The sequence below is a fragment of the Podarcis erhardii genome, assembly GCF_964252035.2.
Source record: "Podarcis erhardii genome assembly, chromosome: 13".
NCBI lineage: Eukaryota > Metazoa > Chordata > Lepidosauria > Squamata > Lacertidae > Podarcis > Podarcis erhardii.
The window spans coordinates 34,739,985-34,767,907 of NC_138502.1; the positions used below are offsets into that span (position 1 = coordinate 34,739,985).

A 27,923-nucleotide genomic window follows, 5' to 3' on the forward strand; every position below is an offset into this window, starting at 1 on the left:
TTATTTCTTGCCTCCTATATCTGTGATCCCAACATTTGTTTCAGGAGCTTGGGGGATGGCATAATACATATATGGCACTACATAACCTAGGGAACTCACTGCCACAAGGTGTGCTGGTGGCCTTTGGCTTTAAGAGAGACAGATTCACAGAGATATGCATGTCTGCCCCTCTGCTGCCTGATTATCGTCTTCCAAAGCAACTACTCTATTCCATACTTGAAAACGGAATGTGTAATGCTGGTGGTCAACAAAAGAGGTTCAAAGCCTCTCAGGGCAAAGTAGCATAAACACTGACAACTGGGAAACACTGGCCTGCGAGCGCTCCAATTGGAGAACAGTCATGGGCTTTGAAGATGCTCGAACTCAGGACAATAGGGATAAACATAAGAGAAAGGCTCCCTTTGCAAACCCTCACTGTGATCAACTCCCTCCTGGAAACCTATGTCCCCATTGTGGAAGGATGTGTGGATCTGCAATTGGCCTCTGTGTTTATGGAAGATAATCTTACTTGGCTATGAGTGGAAGAAGAAGAAGAAGAAGAAGAAGAAGAAGAAGAAGAAGAAGAAGAAGAAGAAGAAGAAGAAGAAGAAATGTACTGCACTTGAAATGGAATGAGGGGGGTGTCATCTTGTCTGTCTCCTCAGGCAGGGAAATGTCTTGAGCCAGTCATGAGACCAGGGCTGGGCAGTCTGAGGTGAGCTGAAGAAGCAGAAGCCATAGGAGAAGACTAAAGGACAAACCAAGAGGCAAGGTCAAAGAGCAAGCCGTACGTCAGGACCAAGAAGCAATTGGGATCCATGGGCAAATCAGGGCTGAAAAGTAAGAACACACACACACGCAAGACATGCGACAGCTCATCGTTGCTCAAGCAAGTCTTTTCTGACAGAGGAAGCCCTCTTATATTTCTATCAGGCCAGAGAGGTCCAATGAGCAGTCTGGGTGGCAGATTCAGTCCCAAAGGCCCATCATTGATATGGACATCCTTCATAGGTCATAAGCACTGCCATTTTATAAAGATACACATTTCTCTGTACCCCATTGAAACCTGATAGAGGGAGATGTTTAAACCCAAACTATGGTTCTGATCTGAAGGAAATGAACCCTGAGTGCTCACTGGAAGGACAGATCCTGAAGCTGAGGCGCCAATATTTTGGCCACCTCATGAGAAGAGAAGACTCCCTGGAAAAGACCCTGATGTTTGGAAAGATGGAGGGCACAAGGAGAAGAGGACGATAGAGGATGAGATGGTTGGATAGTGTTCTCGAAGCTACCAGCATGAGTTTGACCAGACTGCGGGAGGCAGTGGAAGACAGGAGTGCCTGGCGTGCTCTGGTCCATGGGGTCACGAAGAGTCAGACACGACTAAACAACAAACAACAACAACATGGTTCTGACTGCATGTTTTAAAACTGATTTTAATATTGCATTGTTATATTGTTGTAGCCCATCCTGGGACCTTATGGTGAAGGGCATATTAGTAGTAATACTCAACTCAGCTGTGGCCAGGTCTGAGCCAGTTGGGAGGGGGTATTTTCAGTGGGAAAAGCAGAGTTTAGGGGCCCTCGCATGGTTATCTGAAAGGCCTTTTCCCTAATGTTGCCTTTCCCACATCACTTGGCTCCTTCCCATGGCACCCCATAGCATGGGGCACCATGTAGCCGGTCAGATAAGGCTGCCCAAGATGATGCCAACAAAGCCAAATCTGAGGGAAGGACGTCAATAATTCTGCCAGGGCCGGCCCGCGCATGATGCAAGGTGAGGCGACCGCCTCAGGCGCTGCAGTCCATAGAGGCAGCAGGTCCCCATGTAGATCTTTATTCCGCCCCCTTGTTCCTGATGTAGATCCTCACTCGCTGGTTCTTCCCTGGCAGGGAGGAGGGCACCATTTTGTGCTTTACCCATAGCTGTCAACCGTCCCTTATTTGGCGGGAAACTCCCTTATCCCAGTGCCGTTTCCCACTGCTGCCCCTTATTGATGATGTCCCTTAAATTTCCCGGGTTTCAAAGGAAGCAGCTCCTCTCCCTCCCTCCCTGCCGGCCAGGGAGGAGGGAGGCTCCAACGGTGTTGCTTGGCTGTGTTGCTCACCCAATAAGGAGTCTAAGAACGACTGGGGGGTGGAGCTTGCATGCCTTGTGCCGATCAAATCGGCTGCGTTGCCTGGGGACTCGCCTTTGCTCAGCGCTTCCCAGCGGAGAGGTGACAGTGGTTTTCCTTGCTGCATCCCCTTTGCCGGGTTGCTGCGCTGTGGGAACCACCGCTTGAGGCTTCGTTTGGCTGCTGGCTGGGCTTTCTGCCTTTAGCTCGGAGGGGCTCAGAAGTTGAACATACCTGTGCCCGAAAATCCCTTATTTTGGCTGCTGATCCTTTATTTCCGATGCTGCTGGTCCCTTATTTTCAAATCTGTAAGTTGACAGCTATGGCTTTACCTCAGGTGCCAAAATGTCCCGGGCCGGCCCTGATTCCAGCCCTAGTTCTGAATGGGAGAACGTTTTTGACCTGTTTAACAGAACTTCCAAGTTATCCTGAAATGGGGAAACATGTGTCTGGCAAGGGGATTCCCCTCTCCGCTGCCCCCCTCCCCCCTGCCAAAATGGCACCTCCTCTGTTTTGGCTAGCACAGATTTACAATTTCCTATATGGATCAAGTTTAGGGGAAACAATTTGCCAGTTCACAGCTGCTGACTGTCTGACACTTCAGGCATCCCAAACTCCGCTCCAGCCCTATTCCCCAGAGCAGTTCTTTCAAAACAGATTTTCCTTTGCCTTTTAAATTGAGAGCGGTACATTGCTGCTGTTGTTGTTAAAGGCCAAAAGGCCACCGAAATTTTTGGGAATAAAAATAAATTCAACAAGAACAGCTAAAAGAAGAAATTGGTTATACCTTGGTTTGCCGGAGGGGCAGGAGCAAGCCAGTGGAATAGCTGGGGATAGGGTTAAAAAAATTCTTGAATTATGTATATAAGAACAATTATGAATGGTTATTAGGAGAGATATTCTCTAACAGAAAAAATAGGGAAATTATTATTATTAAATTTCAGTGGTGCAGTTTGGTGTCAATGCCAAAGCAAATCTTTATGTTACAGAGATTGTCTTTTTAAAAAAATCTATCATCATATATTAAATACTGTTCAGGTTTTAAAAAGGGCAAAGGTTAATGTCAAAGTTTATCTGGCAAGATAAAACACTTCAAATTAAATCAATAGTTATTCAGGATGATAAAAGGAGAGGCTGCCTTTCGTTTCCCAATGTTAAAATTATTATTACCATTCTAGTTATATTAACTGGATAATGGACGGTGGGGTGGAAGACGAAAGGCACTCCATATATGTTCAGAGGCGCTCCTGCCATTCTGTAGTTAAGTTCTGGGACTTGGTGTCTCAGCTGCAATCTCTTTTGGTTTGTTTATCCCTAATATGTGATCTTGGGTTGTTTTCCAGGAGGGCCCATCGCTAGAAATGTTGTTGTGAGGGGGCCTGAAGGGGTGGGGAATCATTGCAGAAAAGCCAGAACAAAAATGCAGGCGTGTGTGTGTGTGTGTGTGTGTGTGTGTGTGTGTATACACAGTATATTTAAAATTCTTCATTGTATTCATTTTAAAAATTAAGGTTCTTGGGCTCGCCTGTTATTCTGCTCATTAGCCAGAATAAAGCATGGTGTAAACTTTTTTTCTTCTTCCAGCAAAGCAATCCAAACCCAAATGACAACTTGGAAGGAGCTAGGGGCAGAGGGAGACTGGATTGGGCCCAGTCCTTCCATCCTTCCACCAGCCGCTGCATGCAGAGTGGCACTATCATCGTGCCACAGGTGGCAGAGAACTGTCGCTGGAGACAGGGGGTGGATCTGCACGCGGGGGGGGACCCCACTATAAATAAGTCATAAATCAAATTGTAATAGCAAACAAAAAACCGCTATGGAAAATCTCAAAGAATTTTTTTTTTTTTGCTCTCCAGTACCATCTCGTGTTGAATGTTCATAATGCATTCAAAACGCTTGCTGTTTCTTTTTTTTAACTACCGTATTTTTCGTCCTATACGGCGCACCGGCCCATAGGACACACATCGTTTTTTTTGGGGGGGGGGGAATGAATTTTAAAAAATTATTTCCCCCCACCAGCCGCGGCTGCTGCCCCAAGCCTTGCACACGCCTGCCCAAAGCACGGGGCACCCTCCGGAGGGCTCCGCGTGCTTCGGGCGGCAGGCTGCCGCCCCAAGCCTCGTGCGCCCGGCGGGAGCTCCTGCCGGGCGCGCAAGGCTTGCAGGCACTCGCCCGAAGCACAGGGAGCCCTCCAGAGGGCTTCCTGTGCTTCGGGCAACAGGCTGCCGCCCCAAGCCTTGCGCGCTCGGCGGGAGCTCCTGCCGGGCGCACAAGGCTTGCGAACACTCGCCGGGGCTGCAGGCTGCTGCCTGCAAGCCTTGTGAGCCCGCGGGAACTCCCGCCGGGCTTGCAAGGCTTGCGGGTAGCTTCCTGAAGCCTGGAGAGCGAGAGGGGTTGGTGCGCACCGATGCCTCTCACTCTCCAGGCTTCAGCGAAAGCCTGTATTCACCCCATAGGACGCACACACATTTCCCCTTCATTTTTGGAGGGGAAAAAGTGCGTCCTATGGGGCGAAAAATACAGTAATGTAGCTGAGTCCAGGGTTGAGCTGGCCTAGGATCCATTGACTCCTGAGATGGTCCTGCTGCTGTCACATGGACTGATCTCTGTGGGCTGATCTCTGTGGCTTCCACCTTTCCACCCCAGGCATGGCAGGGCTGCGGATCCATCAACGACAATAAATCCCCTCCAGTCTGGGATGGTGGTAGAGAGATAGGATTTGTCCCTTAGTGAGAGATTGGCCAGAACCTTGCATATGCATGCTTTCCCTCACATCTCCAGCAGTCTAAAAGAAGAGAATTCTGGGAGCAGGCCTGGAATATCCCCAAGGAAGCCGGCCTCAAACTCACACAGGCAGAGAGATGCAGCGAAAGCGATGCTCCCAGGACTTCACTTGTGCTTACAAAAGTGAGCGGCTGGAGCTCAAACCGCAACCAGCCTCTGGGACTCTCCTCCTGCTGGCACTGTGGACCTGCTTGGAAGCAAATGGAGGAAACAAAATAATAATAATAGACGGGGGCGGAGGCTTCCTGTGAAGCTTTCTTGCCTATTGGGCAAAGGATCGGAGAAAAATTGGCAGAGTCGCTTTTCAATTGTCGAACTGGCAGTAATGCGAAGTTCTCAGGGCTCAGTCCCAGCCTGAAAACAGAAGATGGGTCTGAACTCTGGCTCAGATTAAGCCCTTGCATTCCACCCCCCTCGCTTTACTTTAGAGCAGAGGTTGCCAACGTGGTGCCATCCAGGGAATGTTGTACCTCTGAGAGCCAGCATGGTGGTGTTGTAAACAAAATCCGCCCTTTTTCCCTTATGGGGTATCCAAGAGCCCATACAGAGTCCTTACGCAGGTTCCCTATTGGTAGTAGAAAATAACAGAGGCCAACCAGAGAATATTGAGAAGCAAAGCAGCTAGTAAGCCTGATCTTTATGGATCTGTTGCAACAAGGTCCTCACTCACCACACGCAGGAGGGAGGAGGAGCCCAGAACAATGGCGCGCAAGGCCTTATATAGACATTTTAAATTCTCTGCCCTGGAGCTCAAGACCACCCCTCCATACATCATACATACATCACAGAAGGGGTGTAACCTAAGACCACCCCCTAGATACCTACATCACAGAAAAGGTGGTCGGTCTAAAACAGAAATTTGAATGTTGTTTATCTCCTGCCTGGCAGGTTACTGTACTTGATTGGATACCATGCTTACTTGATTGGATTGCCTGGGGAGCCTGGCCAGTCTTTTGTAATGATAAATACTTAGTTCCTGGGCCAGGTCACAGGCTCACACCCTATTCATATCTTAAAGGTAAAGGTAAAGGTAAAGGTAAAGGTAAAGGTTCAGTCGCGGACGACTCTGGGGTTGCGGCGCTCATCTCGCTTTATTGGCCGAGGGAGCCGGCGTACAGCTTCCGGGTCATGTTTAATAGATTGTTGTATTTTAATATTCTGTTGGAAGCTGCCCAGAGTGGCTGGGGAAACCCACCCAGATGGGCGGGGTATAAATAATAAACTGTTGTTGTTGTTGTTGTTATTTATGGAGGGCACCACCTTGACTATCCCCGGGGCATCCTGTGGCCGCTACAACAAGAGACAGGTTTTTGTAATACGCAAAGCACTCACCCCATTACATTTCCTCCCCCCCCCCATTTGCTTTGCTCATGCTCCAGGGCTGACATGCTTCTGTGGTCAGGAAGTAATTTCCTCCTGGGTCAAGCTAGCAGTGACCCTTGGGGCTTATTGGCTTCCCAATCCCATCTCTGCTTGCATGAGTCATCCCACGCTATTTGCCGACTAAGCACTTTCCTGCTGCTCCTTCCGTGCGCAGCACGTACCTACCCCTGGCTGACGTTGACCAGGGACGGTTCTGGTTTTCCGATGCCATGCAAGCAACAAGAGCGAGCTGCAGATGGTCAGGTTCGCTCTCTCCGGTGGTCCCCTGTGGCCAGCAAGCTAGGTTTTATTTTATTTTATTTTTAAGCCTTCTGACAATCAGACTGTTGGAGGTGCGACAAAGTGATCTGTTATGTGGCAGGACTAAAGCAGCATCCGAATCAGCAAATGGCACAACAAATTCAAAGATTTGACAAGTTCTCTGCACTAAAACAGAAATAGCCCCTCCAGACATCCTTTTTATGGTGCACTCATGATCTGTGGGAGGGACATGGGGCATGGGTGGTGCTGTGGGTTAAACCACAGAGCCTAGGACTTGCCGATCAGAAGGTTGGCAGTTCGAATCCCCGCAGCGGAGTGATCTCCCGTTGCTCGGTCCCTGCTCCTGCCAACCTAGCAGTTCGAAAGCACGTCAAAGTGTAAGTAGATAAATAGGTACCACTCTGGCGGGAAGGAAAACGGCGTTTCCGTGCGCTGCTCTGGTTCGCCAGAAGCAGCTTAGTCATGCTGGCCACATGACCCGGAAGCTGTATGCCGGCTCCCTCGGCCAATAAAGCGAGATGAGCGCTGCAACCCCAGAGTCGGCCACGACTGGACCTAATAGTCAGGGGTCCCTTTACCTTTACTTTACATGATCTGTGTGCACGATGCTATTATTACACGCAATCCTGCTTTCAATACTGTTTGGGCCTGCAGAAGTTTTGGGGCAGTCACAGGGCCAGATTTAGGTTTGATGAGGCCCTAAGCTACTGAAGGTAATGGGGCCCTTTATATGTCCAGTTGTCCTTTGTCAACAACAAATTGTCGCTGTTAGAAATGAGCAAACCAGTGACATTTTAGGGAGCAGACTAGCAGGCAGAGCCCATTTCTTACATCACAGGAGCCTACACAACACAAAACACCGTTGCTGTATGTCGGTTTTATTTTGTTTGTTTTTTGTCTTATATTTTGGAAATGTACATCCAGTTTTTTCCCCTTTAAATTTTGTGGGGGCCTAAGCTATAGCTTGTTTAGCTTATACATAAATCCAGCACTGGGCAGTCAAACTGCTTCATCTCCAGTCACTTCCTGCGGAAATCCCACAACTTTTAACACCGCAAACTTTCTAGTTTACTTTTTCTTTCGCTTTTGTTGCCCTATAGCCCGGCAGGGATAGCGTCATAGCATTAGGGAAGCATCGCTGGAACAAACCAGAGCAGAATAAACCCACCACTAATTAGCTGTGATTTCCTGCATTCCAGGGGGGTGGCCTAGACCCCTTCCAGCTTGGCAATTCTGTGATTGTGTAGCACACTATCCTTATGTCAGAAATGCGTTGCAGAATACAACCACGGTAAAACACCAGCCTAGAGGGACCCCCGCCCTGGCCAGCTCATGTCACAAACAGAAGCAGGCTACAGACACCTATGAACAAACCCAACCCTCCTTTTTATAATTTATCAGTACAGTGTCATCTCAGTTCCTGTATATAGACTTCAGGTTTATGGTAGAAGCAGAGAAAGGCCTGGACGACCAAGAGAAGGAATCAAAATGCAAAGTCCCCCAAATCTGCAGAACTGTTGCACAACCAAGTACAGTGGTACCTTGGTTCTCAAACGTCTTGGTTCCCAAACACTGAAAACCCGGAAGTAAGTGTTCTAGTATATGAATGTTTTTCAGAAGCCGAATGTCCGATGCGGCTGTTGGCTATTGTTTCTGGGGTGCCTGCACCAATCAGAAGCTTCGCCTTGGTTTTCGAACATTTCGGAAGTCAAATGGACTTCCAGAACGGATTAAGTTTGGTGATTTTGTTTTTGCTATTTATTTTGCGTTTTTGTTTTTGAGGCTTTTTCTGTTAACTTGTTTTTGTGAAAGTGTGGAACCTAGTTCAGCTACTGATTGATTGATTGATTGATTGATTGTATGGCTGCGGAAATGAATAAAAGTACCCCCCCCCCATCCAAACAATGACTATCAGCAGTGCAGGTAAGAAAAAATAAGAATTTTATTTTTTATCATCTACAATACCATCTTATTTTATAGTAAAGCACATTGATTATTGCTTTCATTTTATGGACCAATGGCCTCGTTAGATAGTAAAATTCATGTTAAATTGCTATTTTAGGGGTTGTTTTTAAAAGTCTGGAACGGATTAATCCATTTTGCATTACTTTCTATGGGAAAGCGTGCCTTGGTTTTGGAACACTTTGGTTTTGGAACAGACTTCCGCAACAGATTAAGTTTGAGAACCAGGGTACCACTGTAGCTGCCCTGTAATTACTGAGAGAGATCCGAGCTCTTCAAGTGGTTTTTGCAGGGAGGTGCGGTGAGCAGCAGGGATCAAAATTCATAGCACACACTTCCAAGCAACAAAGCAGCCTATTAATCATAGGCAAGAAAGTGGCAATTCTTGACACATTCTGGGAGTGCAGATTCTTGTCCAGCCCTTGGCAAGGACTGATCGTTTTATTTCTTTTAATGGCGGAAGATAATATAGTACTAGGGGCGATCTATAACACTTCGCAGTGGGATTTGAAACTGCCTAAAGCAATTCTATATGCACACTTTTTCTTCTGGGGAGCTTGAGAGACCGGCTGTAAGATTTTTTCGGTGACCTCCTGGGTGGTCTAGCCTCCTTCTGCTGCAAACTCGAAACGTCAGCTTGTTGCTGTTTTCCAGAATGTGATCCTGGAGAGGGATGCCAAGTTGGGAGCAAACACAACGTACATGCTCGCTTCATGGTTCTAACAATGTCATGTCTGCAGCGTTAGAATGATTGGGAAGCCATCCGTGCCTTGATTTCCCTTGTTGGTGGCTTGTGAAAAGCAATTCCGTCAGAGATAAGAAGGAAGGAAGGAGAGAGCCCAGATCTACCTGGGAAAGCAAGGCCAGGTCTCTTCCGAAACTGCTCCTTCTTCAGCCAACTCTTGCAAAGTCTTAGGGAGAGAGCAGACGATCTGGGCTGTGATGATGCCAAGAGATTGGTCCAGGCCTTCTGAGACACTGTGTACAGGGCTACTCTGAGCTTGGAGAAGCAGCTGAGTCCATGTCTTCCAGGCTGTGGTCCTGGGGTGACACCGGCTGCCCACCTTTCACACGTTTCCATTTCATCCTGCGGTTCTGAAACCACACTTTGACCTGTGCGAGAAGAGGGAGAGGATTAAGGTGAGCTTGCATGCATGCAAACACAGCCCTTGCAAATTCACACTTTTCCGAATTTTGCAATGCGGTTCTCTAGCCACATGTCCCCCCAAAAAATTTGCACCGGCTAGGGTCGAGTGTGCATGAGACTGCATGTACAGTGGTACCTTGGTTCTTGAATTTAATTGTTCTGGGAGTCCATTCGACTCCCGAAAAGGTTCAAAAACCAAGGCACGGCTTCCGATTGGCTGCAGGAACTTCCTGCACTCAATCAGAAGCCGCGTTCGGACGTCCGGCTTCCAGAAAACGTTTGAAATTCTGGGTTTGCGGTGTTTGGGAGCCAAGCCATTTGACTACCAAGGTACCACTGTATTAGTGAATATAAATCATGCATCACATTAAGGGAAATGGCTTGCAAGAATGTTCGTATTGAGAGAAATCTGCACTGAATAGTTGTTGAATTTACAGTGGTACCTCGGGTTACATACACTTCAGGTTACATACACTTCAGGTTACATACACTTCAGGTTACAGACTCCGCTAACCCAGAAATAGAACCTCGGGTTAAGAACTTTGCTTCAGGATGAGAACAGAAATCATGCTTTGGGGGCGCGGCGGCAGCAGGAGGCCCCATTAGTTAAAGTGGTACCTCAGGTTAAGAACAGTTTCAGGTTAAGAACGGACCTCCAGAACGAATTAAGTACTTAACCTGAGGTACCACTGTACACTTGTTTAACTTGCGCCATTTCAACCATACACAGTTGAAGACAGACTGGTTATAATTGTGCCAATTACAGTCATACCTCCATTTACAAAACCCTTTGGTTCTGTAAACTTCGGGATGCACGCGCGGCAAACTCAGAAGTATTTTACTGGGTTTCGCCGGGCATGCATGTGCAGAAGCGGTCCTCAGGTCGTGGAAACCTGAGGATCCGACCGGACCTCTGGAACGGATCCTGTCTGCAACTGGAGGTACCACTGTAAATGCAAACAAGGCAGAGAGCTTGGAAGCACTGAGGATTCCCTCTCTTCCCCTCACCCACTAGCCTTGGGGGCAGCTCAAAGGCTTTGGGTACATGCCGTTTTTGTGAATATGTGGAACACTGGGAACTGAACCCCCAAGTAAGATGCAAATGTGGAGAACTGAGTTTAAGGTTGGTGAAATGAGGGAAAAGGGCAGACAGACCTGAAATTCAGATTCACCTATTCCAGTGTTTTTCAACCTTTTTTGGGCAATGGCACACTTGTTTCATGAAAAAAATCACGAGGCACACCACCATTAGAAAATGTTAAAAAATTTAACTCTGTGCCTATATTGACTATATATAAAGTAATTCTCTTGAATAGGAATCAAATAAACACAAAGAAAGTATTTTATAATTACTTTATTATGAAATAGTAAGTAAACAGAAATATGAAAAATTATAAAATACTTTATTTTTAAATCTTTCAAATTTTTCAATTTTTCCCACGGCACACCAGGCAACATCTCGCAGCACACTAGTGTGGTTGAAACAGTGGTTGAAAAACACTGACCTATTCCCATTTTCAGCTCTGTGATTCTATATAGGAGTGGCCGTCAAGACCATACAACACAGGCCCTGAAAGACCTACATTGGTTCCCAGTACATTTCCAAGCACAATTCAAAGTGTTGGTGCTGACCTTTAAAGCCCTAAACGGCCTCGGCCCAGCATACCTGAAGGAGCGTCTCCACCCCCACTGAGGTCCAGCACTGAGGGCCTTCTGGCGGTTCCCTCACTGCGAGAAGTAAGGTTGCAGGGAACCAGGCCGAGGGCCTTCTCGGTAGTGGCACCCACCCTGTGGAACGCCCTCCCATCAGATGTCAAGGACATAAACAACTATCTGACTTTTAGAAGACATCTGAAGGCAGCCCTGTTTAGGGAAGTTTTTAATGTTTTATGTTTTGTCGCTTTTTTATATATTCTGTTGGGTGCCGCCCAGGGTGGCTGGGGAAACCCAGCCAGATGAGTGGGGTATAAAGAAGAAGGAGGAGGAGGAGGAGGAGGAGGAGGAGGCGGAGGAGGAGGAGGAGGAGGAGGAGAAGAAGAAGAAGAAGAAGAAGAAGAAGAAGAAGAAGAAGAAGAAGAAGGGGGGAGGAGGAGGAGGAGGAGGAGGAGTTGTGTTGGGTGAATTCGCCTTGTGATTGTGGGGTTTGTTTTTTGTTTTTGGTAAATGAATCAGTGTACAGTGGTACCTTGGGTTACAGATGCTTCAGGTTACAGACGCTTCAGGTTACAGACTCCGCTAACCCAAAAAAAGTACCTCGGGTTAAGAACTTTGCTTCAATATGAGAACAGAAATTGCGTGGCGGCAGCGGGAGGCCCCGTTAGCTAAAGTGGTACCTCAGGTTAAGAACAGTTTCAGGTTAAGAACGGACCTCCGGAACAAATTAAGTTCTTAACCGGAGGTATCACTGTATATGCTATATGATAATTTATGGACCCTAATAGGCATCTAAAGCCATTTGCACATGCAGAATGTAGGCACCCTATATCTAGAACGGACCTCCGAAATGAATTAAGTTCTTAACCCGAGGTAGCAAATGAACATTCACCCAATATTTTCCCTCTCCTCTCCACCATTGTCTCCAGGCATCGTTGCCCAAAGCTGGAGAGGAGGCAGCCCAGCCTCAAGGGACCACTGGAGCAGAGGAGCTTCACCTGTCTTTCCGTCAAGTCGAGGTTCACCGCAATCTCGTATCTCCGGAGCCTCGTCAGGTAGTTGTGGTGTGCAAATTCTGCCTCCAGCTCCCGCAACTGGTCCTTAGTGAAGGCCGTACGTTCCTTCCTTGCTTTGGAGCTGCTGACTTCTGCTTTTGTGCTGCTGCTGCTGCCCCCGCCGCCTGTGTCCTGGCTTTCTGGAAGAGGGAAAGGACAGAAACATTCCTCGTGGAAGCAAAGTGAGTCCAGTGAGGGACGCGGGTGCCGCTGTGGTCTAAACCACAGAGCCTAGGGCTTGCCGATCGGAAGGTCAGCAGTTCGAATCCCCATGACGGGGTTAGCATCCGTTGTTTGGACCCAGCTCCTGCCCACCTAACAGTTTGAAAAAGTGCAAGTAGATAAATAGGTACCGCTCCAGCAGGAAGGTAAACGGCATTTCCATGCACTGCTCTGGTTTGCCAGAAGCAGCTTAGTCATGCTGGCCACATGACCTGGAAGCTGTCTGCAGACAAACGCTGGCTCCCTCAGCCTACAGAGCGAGATGAGAGCGCAACCTCAGTGTCGTCCGCGACTGGACCTAATGGTCAGGGGTACCTTTACCTTTTAGGGGAAAGAGAGCTGGCCCAGTTCAAGAACCGCAATACCTGAAGGACTGCCTCTCAACATATGAACCAACCCAAACCCTACGACCATCACCTGAGGCCCTTCTTCGCATGCCTCCTCCATGAGAGGTCCGGAGGGTGGCAACACGAGAACGGGGCCTTCTCTGCAGTGGCTCCCCATTTGTGGGATGCTCTCCCCAGAGAGGCTCACCTGGTGCCTTCATTACACATCTTTAGGCACCAGGTGAAAATGTTTCCCTTTGGCCGATTAACCTTCTATGTCATTTTACATGCATTTGTGTGGGGGATATTTGTTGGTTTCTGTTCTTGTTTTTATTATGTATTTTGTGTTCTCGTTTTGTATTTTTATGCTGTGATTTTTGGATGAAGGGCAGGATACAGATCCAATACATACATTATTAAATAATGAAAGAAATGCAAAGATCAAGCAATCCCAGTTCATTGGTAGGGCCTCTAGGTGGGAAACAGGGAGTAGCATTCAGCTAAATTTTACCCAGAGTAGTCCTATTGAATTTAACAGGCTTAACTGTGGGATGTAAACACAGGAGCAGTCAATGACAACATTCCTAGAGTGTACATGTTAGAACATGGGGAGGGATGTCTGTCCAGCAAGCAGGTAAACTTCCTGGGGACAATCAAAGTTGCCTGAAGGACAATCAAAGTTGGGGACAATCCTGGGGACAATCAAAGTTGCTAGAGGACAATCAAAGTTGCCTGAAGCTGACGCAGAGTGAGAAGTTCCTGGCCAGAACAAAACACATTGGGGTTAAATACCACTACATACGCCAGATGATCCAGGATGGACTTGTGGAACTATCCTACTGCAGCACCCAAGAGATGACTGCTGACATCCTGACGAAACCCCTACCAAGAGAGAGTTTCCAGAATCTACATGTCAAGCTGGGACTCTGGGTGGTTGAATAAAGTTGTTTATGTTTTGTGTATGTTGTATTGCCTGAGAAGGGGTATGTGGGATGTAAACACAGGAGCAGTCAATGACAACATTCCTAGAGTGTACATGTTAGAACATGGGGAGGGATGTCTGTCCAGCAAGCAGGTAAACTTCCTGGGGACGGACTTCCTCCGCATGTGACCAGAGGTGGGTGTGGCCTCACCTGTGCAGGTAATGATAAAAGCACAGGGCAGGCAGCCACTCTCTCTCTTGCCTCTTGCCTCTTGCCTCTTGCCTCTTGCCTCTTGCCTCTCTCTCTGCCATCTTCCTTCGATGAGGAAACATCTAAGGATGCCCTCTTGGCTCCCAGCCAAGAGAGGACAGTAATATCTTGCTACAAGATAGATTCTAACTGCATGTAACCTTTTTAAGCCTGCCTACCTTCTGGGATCATATTGTGAACAGAACGTGAGTAAACTCTTTTATACTTTTATAAAGACTGTGTCGTGTCTTGTATTTTAAGAGGGAACAAAGGGGAAATTATCAGAGTAATTATTATAGAGGTTCTAGCGAACCTGTGCAAGCGTTACCGTTGCGAACTTAAAGGGGAATGTCTATAAACTCTGCTGATATTTTGGGAACTTGTTAGCACAAGTTGGATAAGGATATAATTAGTCAATATATCCTCTCCTGCACCCCAGAACATTCCCACAAAGGGTTATTGGGCCCAGTATTGCATATTTCTGCGTATTTTTGAAGGATTGCGTTGGATTGTGATTTTGAGTTGAGTAGTATTTTTCTGAGTTAACTTCCTGGTAAGCACATGGTCCTTTGTTCCATTGTGCAGTGGGGATTAAGCAACCCCCCCTTCCCTCAGAGTTCACAGTGACCCAAGGCAGTGAAGAATTGTTTTGCATTTTTAGATTTTTGAGATTTTGATTTTAAAATTTTGAGAAATTTTGAAATTTTGAAGAATTTTCAAATTTTTGTATTTTAAGATGGCTAGAGCAGCTTTTGATAGTGATGCAAAGCTAGGAATGCCTGTGCTGAATGAACACAATTTCATACACTGGAAGCAGCTCTTGATAGCATGTTTAGATTATAAGCACATTTTGGAAGCTTTAAACCCTCAACCTACGGGATCGTCTGAGGAAGCTTTAGCCAAGATAAGTGCTTGGAAACGCATGAACAGCGAAGCTAGACACATAATTTTGAGTGGACTTCGCGATGAGCAGCTATCATTAATAAATAGTACAGATGATGCATCTCAAATCTTAAGAGATATTGAGCGCGTGTATGGAGAATCTAGCATAAACTGCTTCAGAAACTTGGTGTGTAAATTAACCAGAGTGAGGATGAATTCAAAAGAGGAATTCACAGAGCACATCAACAAGTTTACTGAGATTATTCAAAGAATTGATTTGACTCCCAAAGCTTTTGATGAAGATACAAAGATAGCATTTTTGTTATCATCACTTGGACCACGCTTTAGCGCATTTGTAAGTTTGATGGATCATAGACAAGGTCTGACTTTTAAAGACTTGATTGGTTATTTAAAAGAAGAATGCAGAGATAGAGCTGAATCTCCAGTGAGAAATGCTAGAAGCAAGGACAGCAGTTATGCATCTAGGCAATTTACAAAGTCCAAAGAGATGCCTAAGAAAGTGATTTGTTTCAATTGTAACAAAGAAGGACACATTGCAAAGAATTGCAGGGCTCCTAAAGCCAAGAAACCCCACCCCTTTCAGCCAAAAGGAGAAAAGAAAGGGAAATGTGAATGCACATGGCTACTGCAAGAAAGGAATTTAACTGTCCAGAATCGTGAGAATAGACGTAATAAATGGATAATTGATTCAGGTGCCAGCTCACATTTTTCATATAAAAAGGACTATTTTAATGAGATAAATGATGAAGAAGGATCTGAAATTGAAATTGCAGATGGGAACATTGTTAAAGCAAAAGGTGCAGGTTCCATGAGTCTGAAATGCAATATAAACAATGAATGCATTGAGAACACAATCTCTAGAGTTTTGTATGTTCCAGAGCTGAGCTGCAATTTAATCAGCGTGTCCACTTTGGACAAGAAAGGTTTCCAGATCACATTTGGAAATGGAGAATGTAAAGTGACTAGAAATGGCAAAGTGTTTGCTCAAGCAAAGCTAATCAATGGTGTATATGAGCTTGATCTTTCAGAGAATCAGTCTGCAAAAGTGGCACATTCCAGCCAGAAGGATGAAGCAGATCTGGACCTGTGGCACAGAAGGCTTGGACATAGAGACACCAACGTCATTCTGGATCTACAGAAAAGAGATCTTGTAAGAGGCTTGCAGGTAAAGCAGAGCAACAAAGCTCCAGCAAAGTGCATAAGCTGTATTACTGAGAAGGCTGTAAAACCTTCATTTCCACGTTGTGCAGAACAAAGAAGCAACAAAGTGCTTGACATAGTGCACACTGACATATGTGGACCCATGAATGTTCCCTCACTGGGAAAGAATAGATATATTTTAATATTTCTGGATGACTTTTCAAGATTTTGTGTTGTGTATTTCCTCAAAGAGAAGAGTGAGACAGTGGACAAGCTCCAGGAATACATTGCCATGGTCAAGAATAAATTCCAAAGAGCTCCAGCTGTGCTAATGAGCGACAATGGAGGTGAGTACTGCTCAAATGAAATGCAGGCTCTCCTGGCCAAGGAAGGAATTGCACATGTAACCACAATTCCTTACACACCACAGCAGAATGCCATAGCTGAGAGAAAGTTTAGGTCCATTATGGACATGACAAGGCGCATGCTAAAGGATGCATGTTTGCCACAGAAGCTGTGGGCCGAAGGAGTGTACACGTCGGTCTATTTGCAGAATAGACTGCCAACTAAAGGTGCAGAGCGCACACCATTTGAACTTTGGCATGGGAAAGCTCCCAATCTGTCGCACATACGTGTGTTTGGAAGTCCGTGTTACTTCCACGTGCCCAAGGAACACAGACACAAGCTTGACTCCAGGGCAAAAGCAGGTATCCTTGTGGGATACGCCTCTGGAGGCAAAGGATATAGAATTATGGACTTACAAACTGGTAAGACAAATGCATACCATGCGGTTTATGTTGATGAATATGGAAAGGTAGACACTAAGAACACTGTTGTGGATTCTTCAGATGAGTCAGAAAGGACTCAAGAGTTTGTATATTTCCCTTTTGAGACCCCACAAAGTAATAATCTGCCTTCAAGTGTTACAGCGCCCCCTACAGGCGACGCACCAGAAGACGCAGAGGACCAGAACCCTGGCGGCACCAGAGACGAAGATGAGGACTCAGATGGGGACATGCCTGCGTTGGAGGAGGATGAGGAAGCTGATGCGGTCGCAGAACCAGAGGTCAGGCGCTCGTCCAGAACCAACAAAGGTGTCCCACCATTACGGTTGTCCTACTTTGCAGGGTCAGCGTTTCCACAGGAACCTTCCACTTGGGAAGAGATACAGGAGATGCCAGCTGCAGAAGCCAGTCTCTGGAGGAAGGCCGCGCAGGAGGAGATGGATGCACTGCATCAGAACAAGACCTGGACACTCACTGAGCTGCCTCCCGGTAAGAAGGCCATTGGCAGTAAATGGGTTTTCAAGGTTAAGAAGGGGTCAGAAGGAGAAGTGCAGCGCTACAAAGCTAGACTTGTAGCACAGGGATTTTCACAGCGTTTTGGTGAAGACTATGATGAAGTTTTTGCACCAACCGTGAGGTACAGCAGCGTAAGAATGCTTTTAAGCATTGCAGCCTCCAAGAAAATGAGAGTGAAACACATAGACATTGCTACCGCTTTTCTACACGGGCAGATTTCTGAAGAAATCTATATGAAACAGCCCAAAGGTTTTGTGAAACCACATGAGGCACATTTAGTGTGCAAACTGCAGAAAGGACTTTATGGACTTAAACAGGCTGCTAGAGCCTGGAACCAGAAGTTGCATAAAATGCTGACGCAACTTGGGTACAAGCAAGGCGACGCTGACAAGTGCTTGTACAGTAAGTCAAATAATGGACAGTTCTCATATATCTTAGCATTTGTTGATGACCTGATTATTGCCACAGCAAGTGAGAAAGACTATACACAGATAGTAAAACACCTTAGCAAAGAGGTGGAGGTCAAGGAGCTAGGAGATGTCCAGTACTACCTCGGGATCCAGGTGGAAAGAGAAGAGGACGGCTCATTTCTTCTCAGCCAAAGACAGAAGATCCACGAGCTGATTGAGCACATGCAGATGCAAGACGCACATCCAGTTGCTACACCGATGGCTACTGACTTCCTGAAGAATCAGCAGGATTCGAAGCAGTTGCCAGACAACAATGACTACAGGTCGGCGATTGGTAAACTTTTGTATTTAGTTACCACATGTAGACCTGACTTAGCTAATGCTGTGGGGATTCTTAGCAGAAAAGTGAATTCTCCCACTGAGCATGATTGGGCAGGTGTAAAGAGGGTGGTGCGATATTTGAAGGGTACCATGAATTGTAAATTAAGGTTACCAGCCGTCAGAGACCCTAAGTTGGTTGGGTATACTGATGCGGATTGGGCTGGGGATAATGCTGATTATAAATCAACAAGTGGTCATGTTTTCATGTTTGGTGATGGACCTGTTTCATGGGGCAGTTATAAACAGAGCTGTGTAGCATTATCTTCCACAGAATCAGAATACGTTGCAGCAACAGAAGCCTGCAGAGAGATCGCCTGGCTTGATCAACTCATAAAGGACTTTGGGTTGGTGAGAAAAGGGCCTGTCAGCTTGCTAGAGGACAATCAAAGTTGCCTGAAGCTGACGCAGAGTGAGAAGTTCCTGGCCAGAACAAAACACATTGGGGTTAAATACCACTACATACGCCAGATGATCCAGGATGGACTTGTGGAACTATCCTACTGCAGCACCCAAGAGATGACTGCTGACATCCTGACGAAACCCCTACCAAGAGAGAGTTTCCAGAATCTACATGTCAAGCTGGGACTCTGGGTGGTTGAATAAAGTTGTTTATGTTTTGTGTATGTTGTATTGCCTGAGAAGGGGTATGTGGGATGTAAACACAGGAGCAGTCAATGACAACATTCCTAGAGTGTACATGTTAGAACATGGGGAGGGATGTCTGTCCAGCAAGCAGGTAAACTTCCTGGGGACGGACTTCCTCCGCATGTGACCAGAGGTGGGTGTGGCCTCACCTGTGCAGGTAATGATAAAAGCACAGGGCAGGCAGCCACTCTCTCTCTTGCCTCTTGCCTCTTGCCTCTTGCCTCTTGCCTCTTGCCTCTCTCTCTGCCATCTTCCTTCGATGAGGAAACATCTAAGGATGCCCTCTTGGCTCCCAGCCAAGAGAGGACAGTAATATCTTGCTACAAGATAGATTCTAACTGCATGTAACCTTTTTAAGCCTGCCTACCTTCTGGGATCATATTGTGAACAGAACGTGAGTAAACTCTTTTATACTTTTATAAAGACTGTGTCGTGTCTTGTATTTTAAGAGGGAACAAAGGGGAAATTATCAGAGTAATTATTATAGAGGTTCTAGCGAACCTGTGCAAGCGTTACCGTTGCGAACTTAAAGGGGAATGTCTATAAACTCTGCTGATATTTTGGGAACTTGTTAGCACAAGTTGGATAAGGATATAATTAGTCAATATATCCTCTCCTGCACCCCAGAACATTCCCACATTAACTTCCCATCAGCTCCAGCCAGCATGGCCAGTGGCCAGGGATGATGGCACTTATAGTCCAGACACAGGTTCCTCATTCCTGTCTTATCCAGCATTCACAAATCAAGATGGTTAAAGAATGGGACGAAGGTGGGTTTAGTGGTCCACCTTCTCAGTTCCCCAGTATGCGGCTCTTGTATGGGGAATTCACTCTGGTATGTTTGGTGATGAGGGAAAGGCCCTCTTCTATGGCTCGATACATTTTCCTCATCATCAGGATCACACATATTCCAGAACCTGTGGAAGATTAGCAGCCAAATCTTATGCTAACTAGCAAGAATGTGTATTCTTGCTAGTTAGCATAAGAAGGGGTTAAATCCACAGAGCTGTATTGCTGATAGGCAGATACTCAGACCATAGAAATGCGATTGCTAGAGGGGGTTCTGTGTGGTGTCATTTCCCCTCTCTCCTGGAGAGGAAGGAGCACAGAGTACTTCCTCTTCCTCTCTCTTACGTACTTATGTCCTAGACACTTCCTTACGATTGGTTATGCTGCAAATGTAAGTATTTTGCCTGCATAGTTTTTACTGCTGCCTTTGCTGTGGACCAATGCATCATTATAAAGCAAGAAAATCTTATTTTTAAACTTGCTCCCCAGATTGTTGCCTTATTCATTCTCAAGCTTCGTGAGGAGGGGGAAGCCAGCTTGCTTTGTAGCTAGATTTGCTCAAAGGAGGCTTTGCAGCCTCATTCCTAGGCATCTGGTTTTGCTGCCAAGGACAGGATTTTGAAAGTCTGTTCAACCCAACACACATGGGTGCTTGGAGGGATAAACTGCAATTCATATATCCTCTCCTACCTATTCAACCTATCCCACAGAACCAAACCTTAGTGTCCAAAACAGGATCAGTCTCAAACTCAACTATGAGAAAAGCCTGCTAGAGCAAGCCAGTGGTCCATCTAGAGCAGCCTTTCTCAACCTGTGGGTCCCCAGATGTTGTTGGACTACAACTCCCATCACCCCTAGCTAGCAAGGCCAGAGCTCAGGGATGATGGGAGTTGTAGTCCAACAACATCTGGGGACCCACAGGTTGAGAACCGCTGATCTAGAGCCAAGCAGATGCCATGGGGAGACCCAAAAGCAAGTTCAGTGTCAAGCAACACTCTTGTCTGCAGAACACTCCTCTAACATAATGCAGGTCCTGGGCTGGGATTTCTGCCTAAACCGTCCTCTCAGCCGCAACATTTTTGGGCCTCACAGGGAGCTGCTGGCTGTATTTTCCTGGCCCGCAGTACAGGTCTGGATTAAACGATACGACCACTCATGCTATCTAGCCTCCAAACCCCCTGAAAATGACTGCATGTGTTTTCCGTCCAGTGGGAAGGATTGAATTTAGGAAGGAACAAAGAACACTGCCTTATACCAGACCTGATTCACGGACAGTGCCGGGTGTGAGGGAGGCCCCAGCCGTTCCACAGTGACCACCCCACCCCACTGAAGCCAACAGGCTTCCCAACAGTGATGGTGGCCGTGTGCAGCAGTAGCATCAACGAACGTGAAGGATAATCTGCCCCCACCTGGTACCATTCATTGGAACAGCCCCGCAATGCCCAAATCCTGCACTGGCCCAGGGCACTGTGGGGACGTCAGTCACCTGCCACTGCAAGATTCATGAGCCACTTCTCATTTGTGAGGGCATATTGGGTTCTGGCTACATTTGGTGTGGGAAATCCATGATTGGATCAAGGATTAATGTTTGGGTCTCCTGATATTCTATTTTAAACCAGGTGTCTGTGCATTGCCAGGAGGCAAGGTCTGAAATGAACTGGAGCAACAGAACCTGAAAAAATAGGTTGCCCTTTCTTCCTGTAGCATTTCTCTGACTTCTTTCCTGCACGCACACACAAAAAACAGCTGCTATTTTTGCTGCTAGAGAAAAATATATTTACCTGCTCGTAGGACTTCTCTAAGCCTACTCAGATTTGTTGTCTTAAACCAGTGGTTCTCAAACTATTTTTCTCTGGTCCACACTTTCAGAATAAACATTTGCTCACAGCACGCCAGTTTTCTTTTTAGGAAACAAAAAGAAGCAACTCTTAGCATGTGCTAGAACACAACAACTTTATAATATGATCGTGGAACACCCAGAAAGTACAGTGGTACCTGGGGGTTAAGAACTTAATTCATTCTGGAGGTCCGTTCTTAACCTGAAACTGTTCTTAACCTGAGGTACCACTTTAGCTAATGGGGCCTCCCACTGCCGCTGCCCGATTTCTGTTCTCATCCTGAAGCAAAGTTCTTAACCCGAGGTACTATTTCTGGGTTAGTGGAGTCTGTAACCTGAAGTGTCTGTAACCCGAGGTACCACTGTATAAAACAACGCAGCCGCGTAAGAACACGAATCATTCCCAAAATATAATACTGATGAATTTTCCTGCCACACTTGCCATCCTCTTCTGCCATCGGTGTGGTATGCCACACCCTTTGAGAACTACTGTCTTAAACTGTTATTTTATTACTACTATGATGTGGTGGTTGTTATTATTTTCAGTTACCTGGTGTTATTCTCCCAGAGTAATGAAAATTCACCTCAAAGAGCTTTTGCTTATTAGGGGAGGGAAGAGTTTGCCCGTGTTTTTATGATGGCGTGAGGGCAGCAGTGCCAGCGGGCCCTGCCAGGGCTCCCCAAGGTTCATGCCAGCCTTTCCCTATAGCACCTATTCTGACTGGCAGCAGCTCTTCAGGGCCTTCACTGGATGCCAGCAGAAGAGATTATGTGTTGTCTGCCCTGAAAGAACCAGGTCCCTTGCCTCCAAGCTAGACATGTGCTTCCTTGTGCATTGTTTCAAAGGTTATGGGGCAAGGTGTGGTTGTCTATGTAGCTAAGACAAATGCTGTCATTCAACAGACCTACGCAATTCTGATAGGGTAGCTAATGCATTGCTTGAGCATTTGGCCTGACCTGCCTGGCAGAACTTCCAGGCCAGAGGGCATGTTTTCAAGGCATGCTCGAACCTCAGCATCTAATCTGCGTGCGCTGAGTACTGTAACTAGAGTTGCCAAGTTGTGGTTTAGGGATGTCTCATATTCCGGTGGGGATGATTCACGAGGCTTTGTCGGATGGTGCAGCTGTTGGTCCTGCTGATGCCTTATCCCAGGGATGGGGAAGCTTTGCAGTCCTCCAGATGTTGATGGACTCCAATTCCCATCAGCCCCAGCTAGCATGGCCAATGGTCAGTAATAATAATAATAATAATAATAATAATAATAATAATAATAATAATAATTTATTATTTTTACCCCGCCCATCTGGCTGGGTTTCTCCAGCCACTCTGGGCGGCTTCCATAAAAACCAAAAATACACTAAAATATCACAGATTAAAAACTTCCCTGAACAGGGCTGCCTTAAGATGTCTTCTGAATGTCAGGTAGTTATTTATCGCTTTGACATCTGATGGGAGGGCGTTCCACAGGGCAGGCACCACTACCGAGAAGGCCCTCTGCCTGGTTCCCTGTAGCTTTGCTTCTCGCAATGAGGGAACCGCCAGAAGGCCCTCGGTGCTGGATCTCAGCGTCCGGGCAGAATGATGGGGGTGGAGACGCTCCTTCAGGTATACTGGGCCGAGGCCATTTAGGGCTTTAAAGGTCAGCACCAACACTCTGAATTGTGCTCAGAAACATACCGGGAGCCAATGTAGGTCTTTCAGGACTGGTGTTATGTGAACTCGGCGGCCGCTCCCAGTCACCAGTCTAGCTGCCGCATTCTGGATTAGTTGTAGTTTCCGAGTCACCTTCAAAGGTAGCCCCACGTAGAGCGCATTGCAGTAGTCCAAGTGGGAGATAACTATCAGTGATGTCGGGACTTGTAGTCCAGCAGCACCTGGTTTCTCAGCCATTAGTCCCCTTGCCCACGCTCTTCCTGGGCCTGCTATAGCAAGCGGGAATCTGATTCCGTCCCAAAGGAGGCACAGGGAGTAGGCAAGGAAGGGAACCAATGGGAAAAGAGGGGAGGGCCAGCCAAGGTGGCATGGTCTCTTGAAAACATGTGACATTTAAAGGACGTTACACACCATCTTTGAGTTGCAACCTGGGAAGCTTATTTGTAATGACTGCAGGCTGGAGATGATCACACTCTCATCTCCAGAGGGAATCAGGGATGTTTTTATTTTAGATAATCTAAACGCCTTCCTTCCTTTCTTGCTCCTTTGGCTCATAAGCCGAACTCTGTGCTTTATTATTGTTTTCTTTTAACTAGACTTTGTCTGCAAAATCTGGAGTTGCGATCATCTCCATGATGTGAAACAACATCTGCAATGGCGGCTATTTCACAGAGGAAGATTCGCCTTTCTAGAATCTTCTAGAAAGGACACCTGAGCATAATCTCAGCATTGCACTTTTCAAGACTCTTGGTGGGAGAAAAGCAATCACATTTGAAATCCATTTCAGAATCGTTTCAGTTTGTCGGGAAGAGGTGCCCGGTCGCTTTGACCCAATATTGACACCAGTCCAAAGCCGGGCAGGGTCACCTTCTCTCACAGGAACCGGCCCTCCCCCTGTGGTCCATTGGACACTGCAGGCCTTGCTCTGATTCCCATTGCCATCCAATTGGCTGGCTGGGCTGCCAGAAAGGGCCCTTTTCTGTAGGGGACCATAGCTGTAAATGTTTCCCTTTTCTTGCAAGGAATCCTATTTGGAATAAGGGAATTTCCCTTTAAAAAAGGGAAATGTTGATAGCTATGTAGAGGACCCACATTGTGGAATTCCCTTTCCCCCAAGAAGCTCATTAGTCCACCTTCTCTTATGACTGCCTTTTAGATGGGCCTGTTGAAATCTTGTTTTTCCATGATGGGCCAGGGCTGGGGGAACTTGGAGCCCTCAAGACATTCTTGGACTCCAGCTCCCAGCAGCTGCAGTCAGGAATGATGGGAGATGGAGTCCAGCAAAATCTGAAGGACTGCAGGATTCTCTACCTTGGAATTCATTTCAGTGCATTTCCCACCACTTGTTTTGCTTAATCTCTGTTCTATGATGTCTTGTTTCCTTTCATCATCACCATGATTAATATGCCAGAGAGTTTGTTGTCTACATTCCGAACTGTTTGGAAGGTTTCTGCCCAAAGATGGAAGGAAGATAAAGTATCTACAAGAGAAGAATGGCTGACAAAGATGATGGACTATGCTGAAGTGGCGAAAATGACTGGGAAGATCAAAAATCAAGAAGATAACAAGTTTAATAAAGAATGGGGGGAAATTTATAAGTTACTGTATTTTTTGCTCTATAAGACTCACTTTTTCCCTTCTAAAAAGTAAGGGGAAATGTGTGTGCGTCTTATGGAGCGAATGCAGGCTGCGCAGCTATCCCAGAAGCCAGAACAGGAAGATCCCTCTTGCTGTTCTGGCTTCTGAGATTCAGAATATTTGTTTTCTTGTTTTCCTCCTCCAGAAACTAGGTGCGTCTTGTGGTCTGGTGCATCTTATAGAGCAAAAAATACGGTGCTTAAAAGAACACTGTGTAAACAATTTAAAACACTGGCAGGATTTTAGAAAACACTTGCAATGTAGCGAGAACTATGGTGAGAATGGAGTATTAAGAAAATATAGAGACAATTATAAGGTGCATTTGGAAAAGAATAACAAGGGGTGGAAAGGAGTCCGGGGATTCAGAGAAACCTATGTGTTTACGATTATGATTCATTTGCGATGGTAATCGTTAAAGGCAAAAATGGATTTTAAAAAATTATTTTATTTTTGAAAGGAAGGTTTTTGGACCAGATGAAAACAAATCAATAATAGATACTAGAGTGGCCATGTATCCTACTTCACAGAGAACAGTCCTCTCTTTGAAGTACCATCTAATCCAAGGGCACCTTAAAGATAAAGAACTACAGGAAGAGAAATCAGAGGAACGGGCGTAGCTCAGTGGCAGATCACACACCTTGCAAACAGGAAGTTGCAGGTTTGATCCCTGGTCTCTCCAGGAAAGGCTGGGAGAGACCCCAAGTCTGAAACACTGTATACAGTACTGAGCTAGATGCACCATAGCTGTCAACCTTCCCTCTTTTTTTGCAGGAAATGCCCTTATTCCCGTTGCTTCCTGCTGCTATCCCGGATTGTTAGATATCCCATAGACTGTCCCCAGGACAGGTGAGGCTGCTGATCCCTTATTTTCAAATCTGAAAGTTGACAGCTATGAGTTGGACCAGTGGTCTGACAGTATGCAGCAAATTCCTCTGTTTGTGGGTTGAGGTGGAGCAGGCAGATGGGGCATCTGGTCACTGTCTTCTCTGCCAGGGTGAGATGTATTTCTATTCAAATCACAGTAATCATTTCTAAATTTGCATCTCTACATATAAATTAGCAAATGCATGTAAATTATGCAAATCTGTGTCTTTTTGTGGTCCACATTTTTCTGTGATGCATAACTGGACTCACACATAGATATTTATATATTTGGGGGCTGCTTCCTTGGAAATTTTTAAGCAGAAGTCGGGTGGCCATCTGTCATGTATGCTTTATCTGAGTTTCCTGCTTTGCAGGGGGTTGGACTGGATGTCCCTCGGGGTCCCTTGCAACTATTATTATTATTATTATTATTATTATTATTATTATTAATAATAATAATATACTGCCCTATACCCGGAGGTCTCAGGGCAGTTCACAAAACAGATCACAATATATAAACCCAAAATAAAAGCAATAACCCAATAATACACCCCCACAAGAGCCACATTTTAAAAGGGCATAGGACTGTTTTTGCCGGATCAACCAAAGGCCTAGTTAAAAAGGACTGTTTTTGCCTGGTGCCTAAAGGTGTGTACTGAAGGCACCAGGTGAACTTCCCTGGGGAGAGCATTCCACAGACAGGGAGCCACTGCGGAGAAGGCCCCGTTCTCCTGTTGCCGCCCTCCAGACCCCTCGAAGAAGGGCCTTCTTCACACAAAGGAGGGCCTCAGAAGATGACCTCAGGGTCCGGGTAGGTTCATATGGAAAGAGGAGGTCCTTGAGGTATTTCGGTCCTGAGCCGTTTAAGGTTTCATAGGTCAAAGCCAGCACTTTGAATTGGCCCGGAAACTAATTGGTAGCTGGTGCAGTCAGACCAGGATCAGTGTAATAGGTTCAAACTGTCTTGCTCTGGTGAGCAACCTGACCGCTGAATTCTGCACCAGCTGAAGTTTCCGAACCGTCTTCAGAGGCAGTCCTACATATAACGCATTGCAGTAATCGAACCCTGAGGTTACCAGAGCACAGATCACAGTAGTTAGGCTATCCCTGTCCAGATAGGCAGATCCTGAAGCTGAGGCTCCAGTACTTTGGCCACCTCATGAGAAGAGAAGACTCCCTGGAAAAGACCCTGATGTTGGGAAAGATGGAGGGCACAAGGAGAAGGGGACGACAGAGGACAAGATGGTTGGACAGTGTTCTTGAAGCTACCAGCATGAGTTTGACCAAGCTGCGGGAGGCAGTGGAAGACAGGAGTGCCTGGCGTGCTCTGGTCCATGGGGTCACAAAGAGTCGGACACAACTAAGCAAACAAACAAAGCCCAGATAGGGGCGTAGCTGGGCCACCAGCCAAAGCTGACGGAAGGCACTCCGGTCCACTGAGGCCACCTGAGCCTCAAGCGACAGCAAAGCACCCAGGAGTACCCCTCAAGCTACGAACCTGCTCCTTCAGAGGAAACATAACTCTACCAGTCTAGGATTCTTAAATGCCACCTTACCTGCGCTCCCTTTCTTCCTTCTGAATGTCTTCTTTTCCGTTTCGCTCACCACGTTCTCTGCCAGGACGTAGTCTTCGCTCGTGCCAATGGCGGCATCCACCACATGTGGGCCGCTGCCCTCTGGCTCTCCGGAGACCAAAGCCAGCTCGGCCGCCAGACGTTGCCTGCCCTCTGTGGCTGCAAAATGCCACGTGGGGTGCTGGAAGGAAGAGTGGTGCTCGTCGAAAGCTCGCTCGTTGCGGGGAAGGCTCTGGGGGGCTGCAGCCAGGCAGGAGTTGGAGAAGTCCGAGTAGATGCCAAAGTCCGGTTTGTGGTGGAACGAAAAGGGGGCTTGTGGGTAATGGTGTGGCCCAGTGGTCCCTCCACCTTCGGCATGCTGGTTTCGCAGGCAACCCCAGAGCGCATTGGTAGGGTGAGAGCTTCTCATGCAACTACTGGTAGCAGGTGGCTCCATCTAGGAGTGCCTTGTTTCAAACGCGGTTGCAAAGGGAGCCCGATGGTCTAACTTTTTGCCCAGGAAAAGAAACCGGTCCTCTGCAGCTAGACAGTTCTCCAGCTCGCCGCCATGGCTTTGCCGGTGAGGGGGAACCCTGCAGAATTCTCCATAGCTTCCACAGGAGAAACTTCACATCTGTTGCGTTTGAAGCCTGAAGCTTCCTTGCTGTGAAGTGCTGAAGCCCAGAAAACACTTTTTAAATACTTTGCTGGGGTGTGAGTGACAAGCTTAGGAAGGGAAATGTGAGAG

General features: G+C 46.7%; 2 protein-coding genes across 2 annotated transcripts in view; one reads left to right on the forward strand and one right to left on the reverse strand.

Moving 5' to 3' along the window:
* TMEM92 (transmembrane protein 92) overlaps window positions 1-27,923 on the forward strand; it is a 365,445-nt gene that overhangs the window by 290,590 nt on the left and 46,932 nt on the right. The window lies entirely within an intron of this gene.
* On the reverse strand, window positions 7,105-27,907 carry MEOX1 (mesenchyme homeobox 1). The gene is made up of 3 exons (XM_081838241.1): window positions 27,179-27,907; window positions 12,284-12,480; window positions 7,105-9,598 (listed from the first exon to the last, which is right to left on the reverse strand). Exons 1-3 carry the CDS (start codon window positions 27,630-27,632, stop codon window positions 9,476-9,478), a joined length of 774 nt encoding a protein of 257 aa, XP_081694367.1. The 5' UTR covers window positions 27,633-27,907; the 3' UTR covers window positions 7,105-9,475.

Bases quoted from the DNA above. Each gene is read 5' to 3' on its own strand.
- MEOX1 (XM_081838241.1), bottom strand. From the start codon at position 27,632: ATGGAGCCACCTGCTACCAGTAGTTGCATGAGAAGCTCTCACCCTACC. The intron at 12,481-27,178 runs GTAAGGTGGCAT...TCCCTCTTCCAG, and splicing joins AAGGAAGAAAGGGAGCGCAG to AAAGCCAGGACACAGGCGGC. The intron at 9,599-12,283 runs GTGAAGCTCCTC...CTTCTCGCACAG, and splicing joins TCGACTTGACGGAAAGACAG to GTCAAAGTGTGGTTTCAGAA.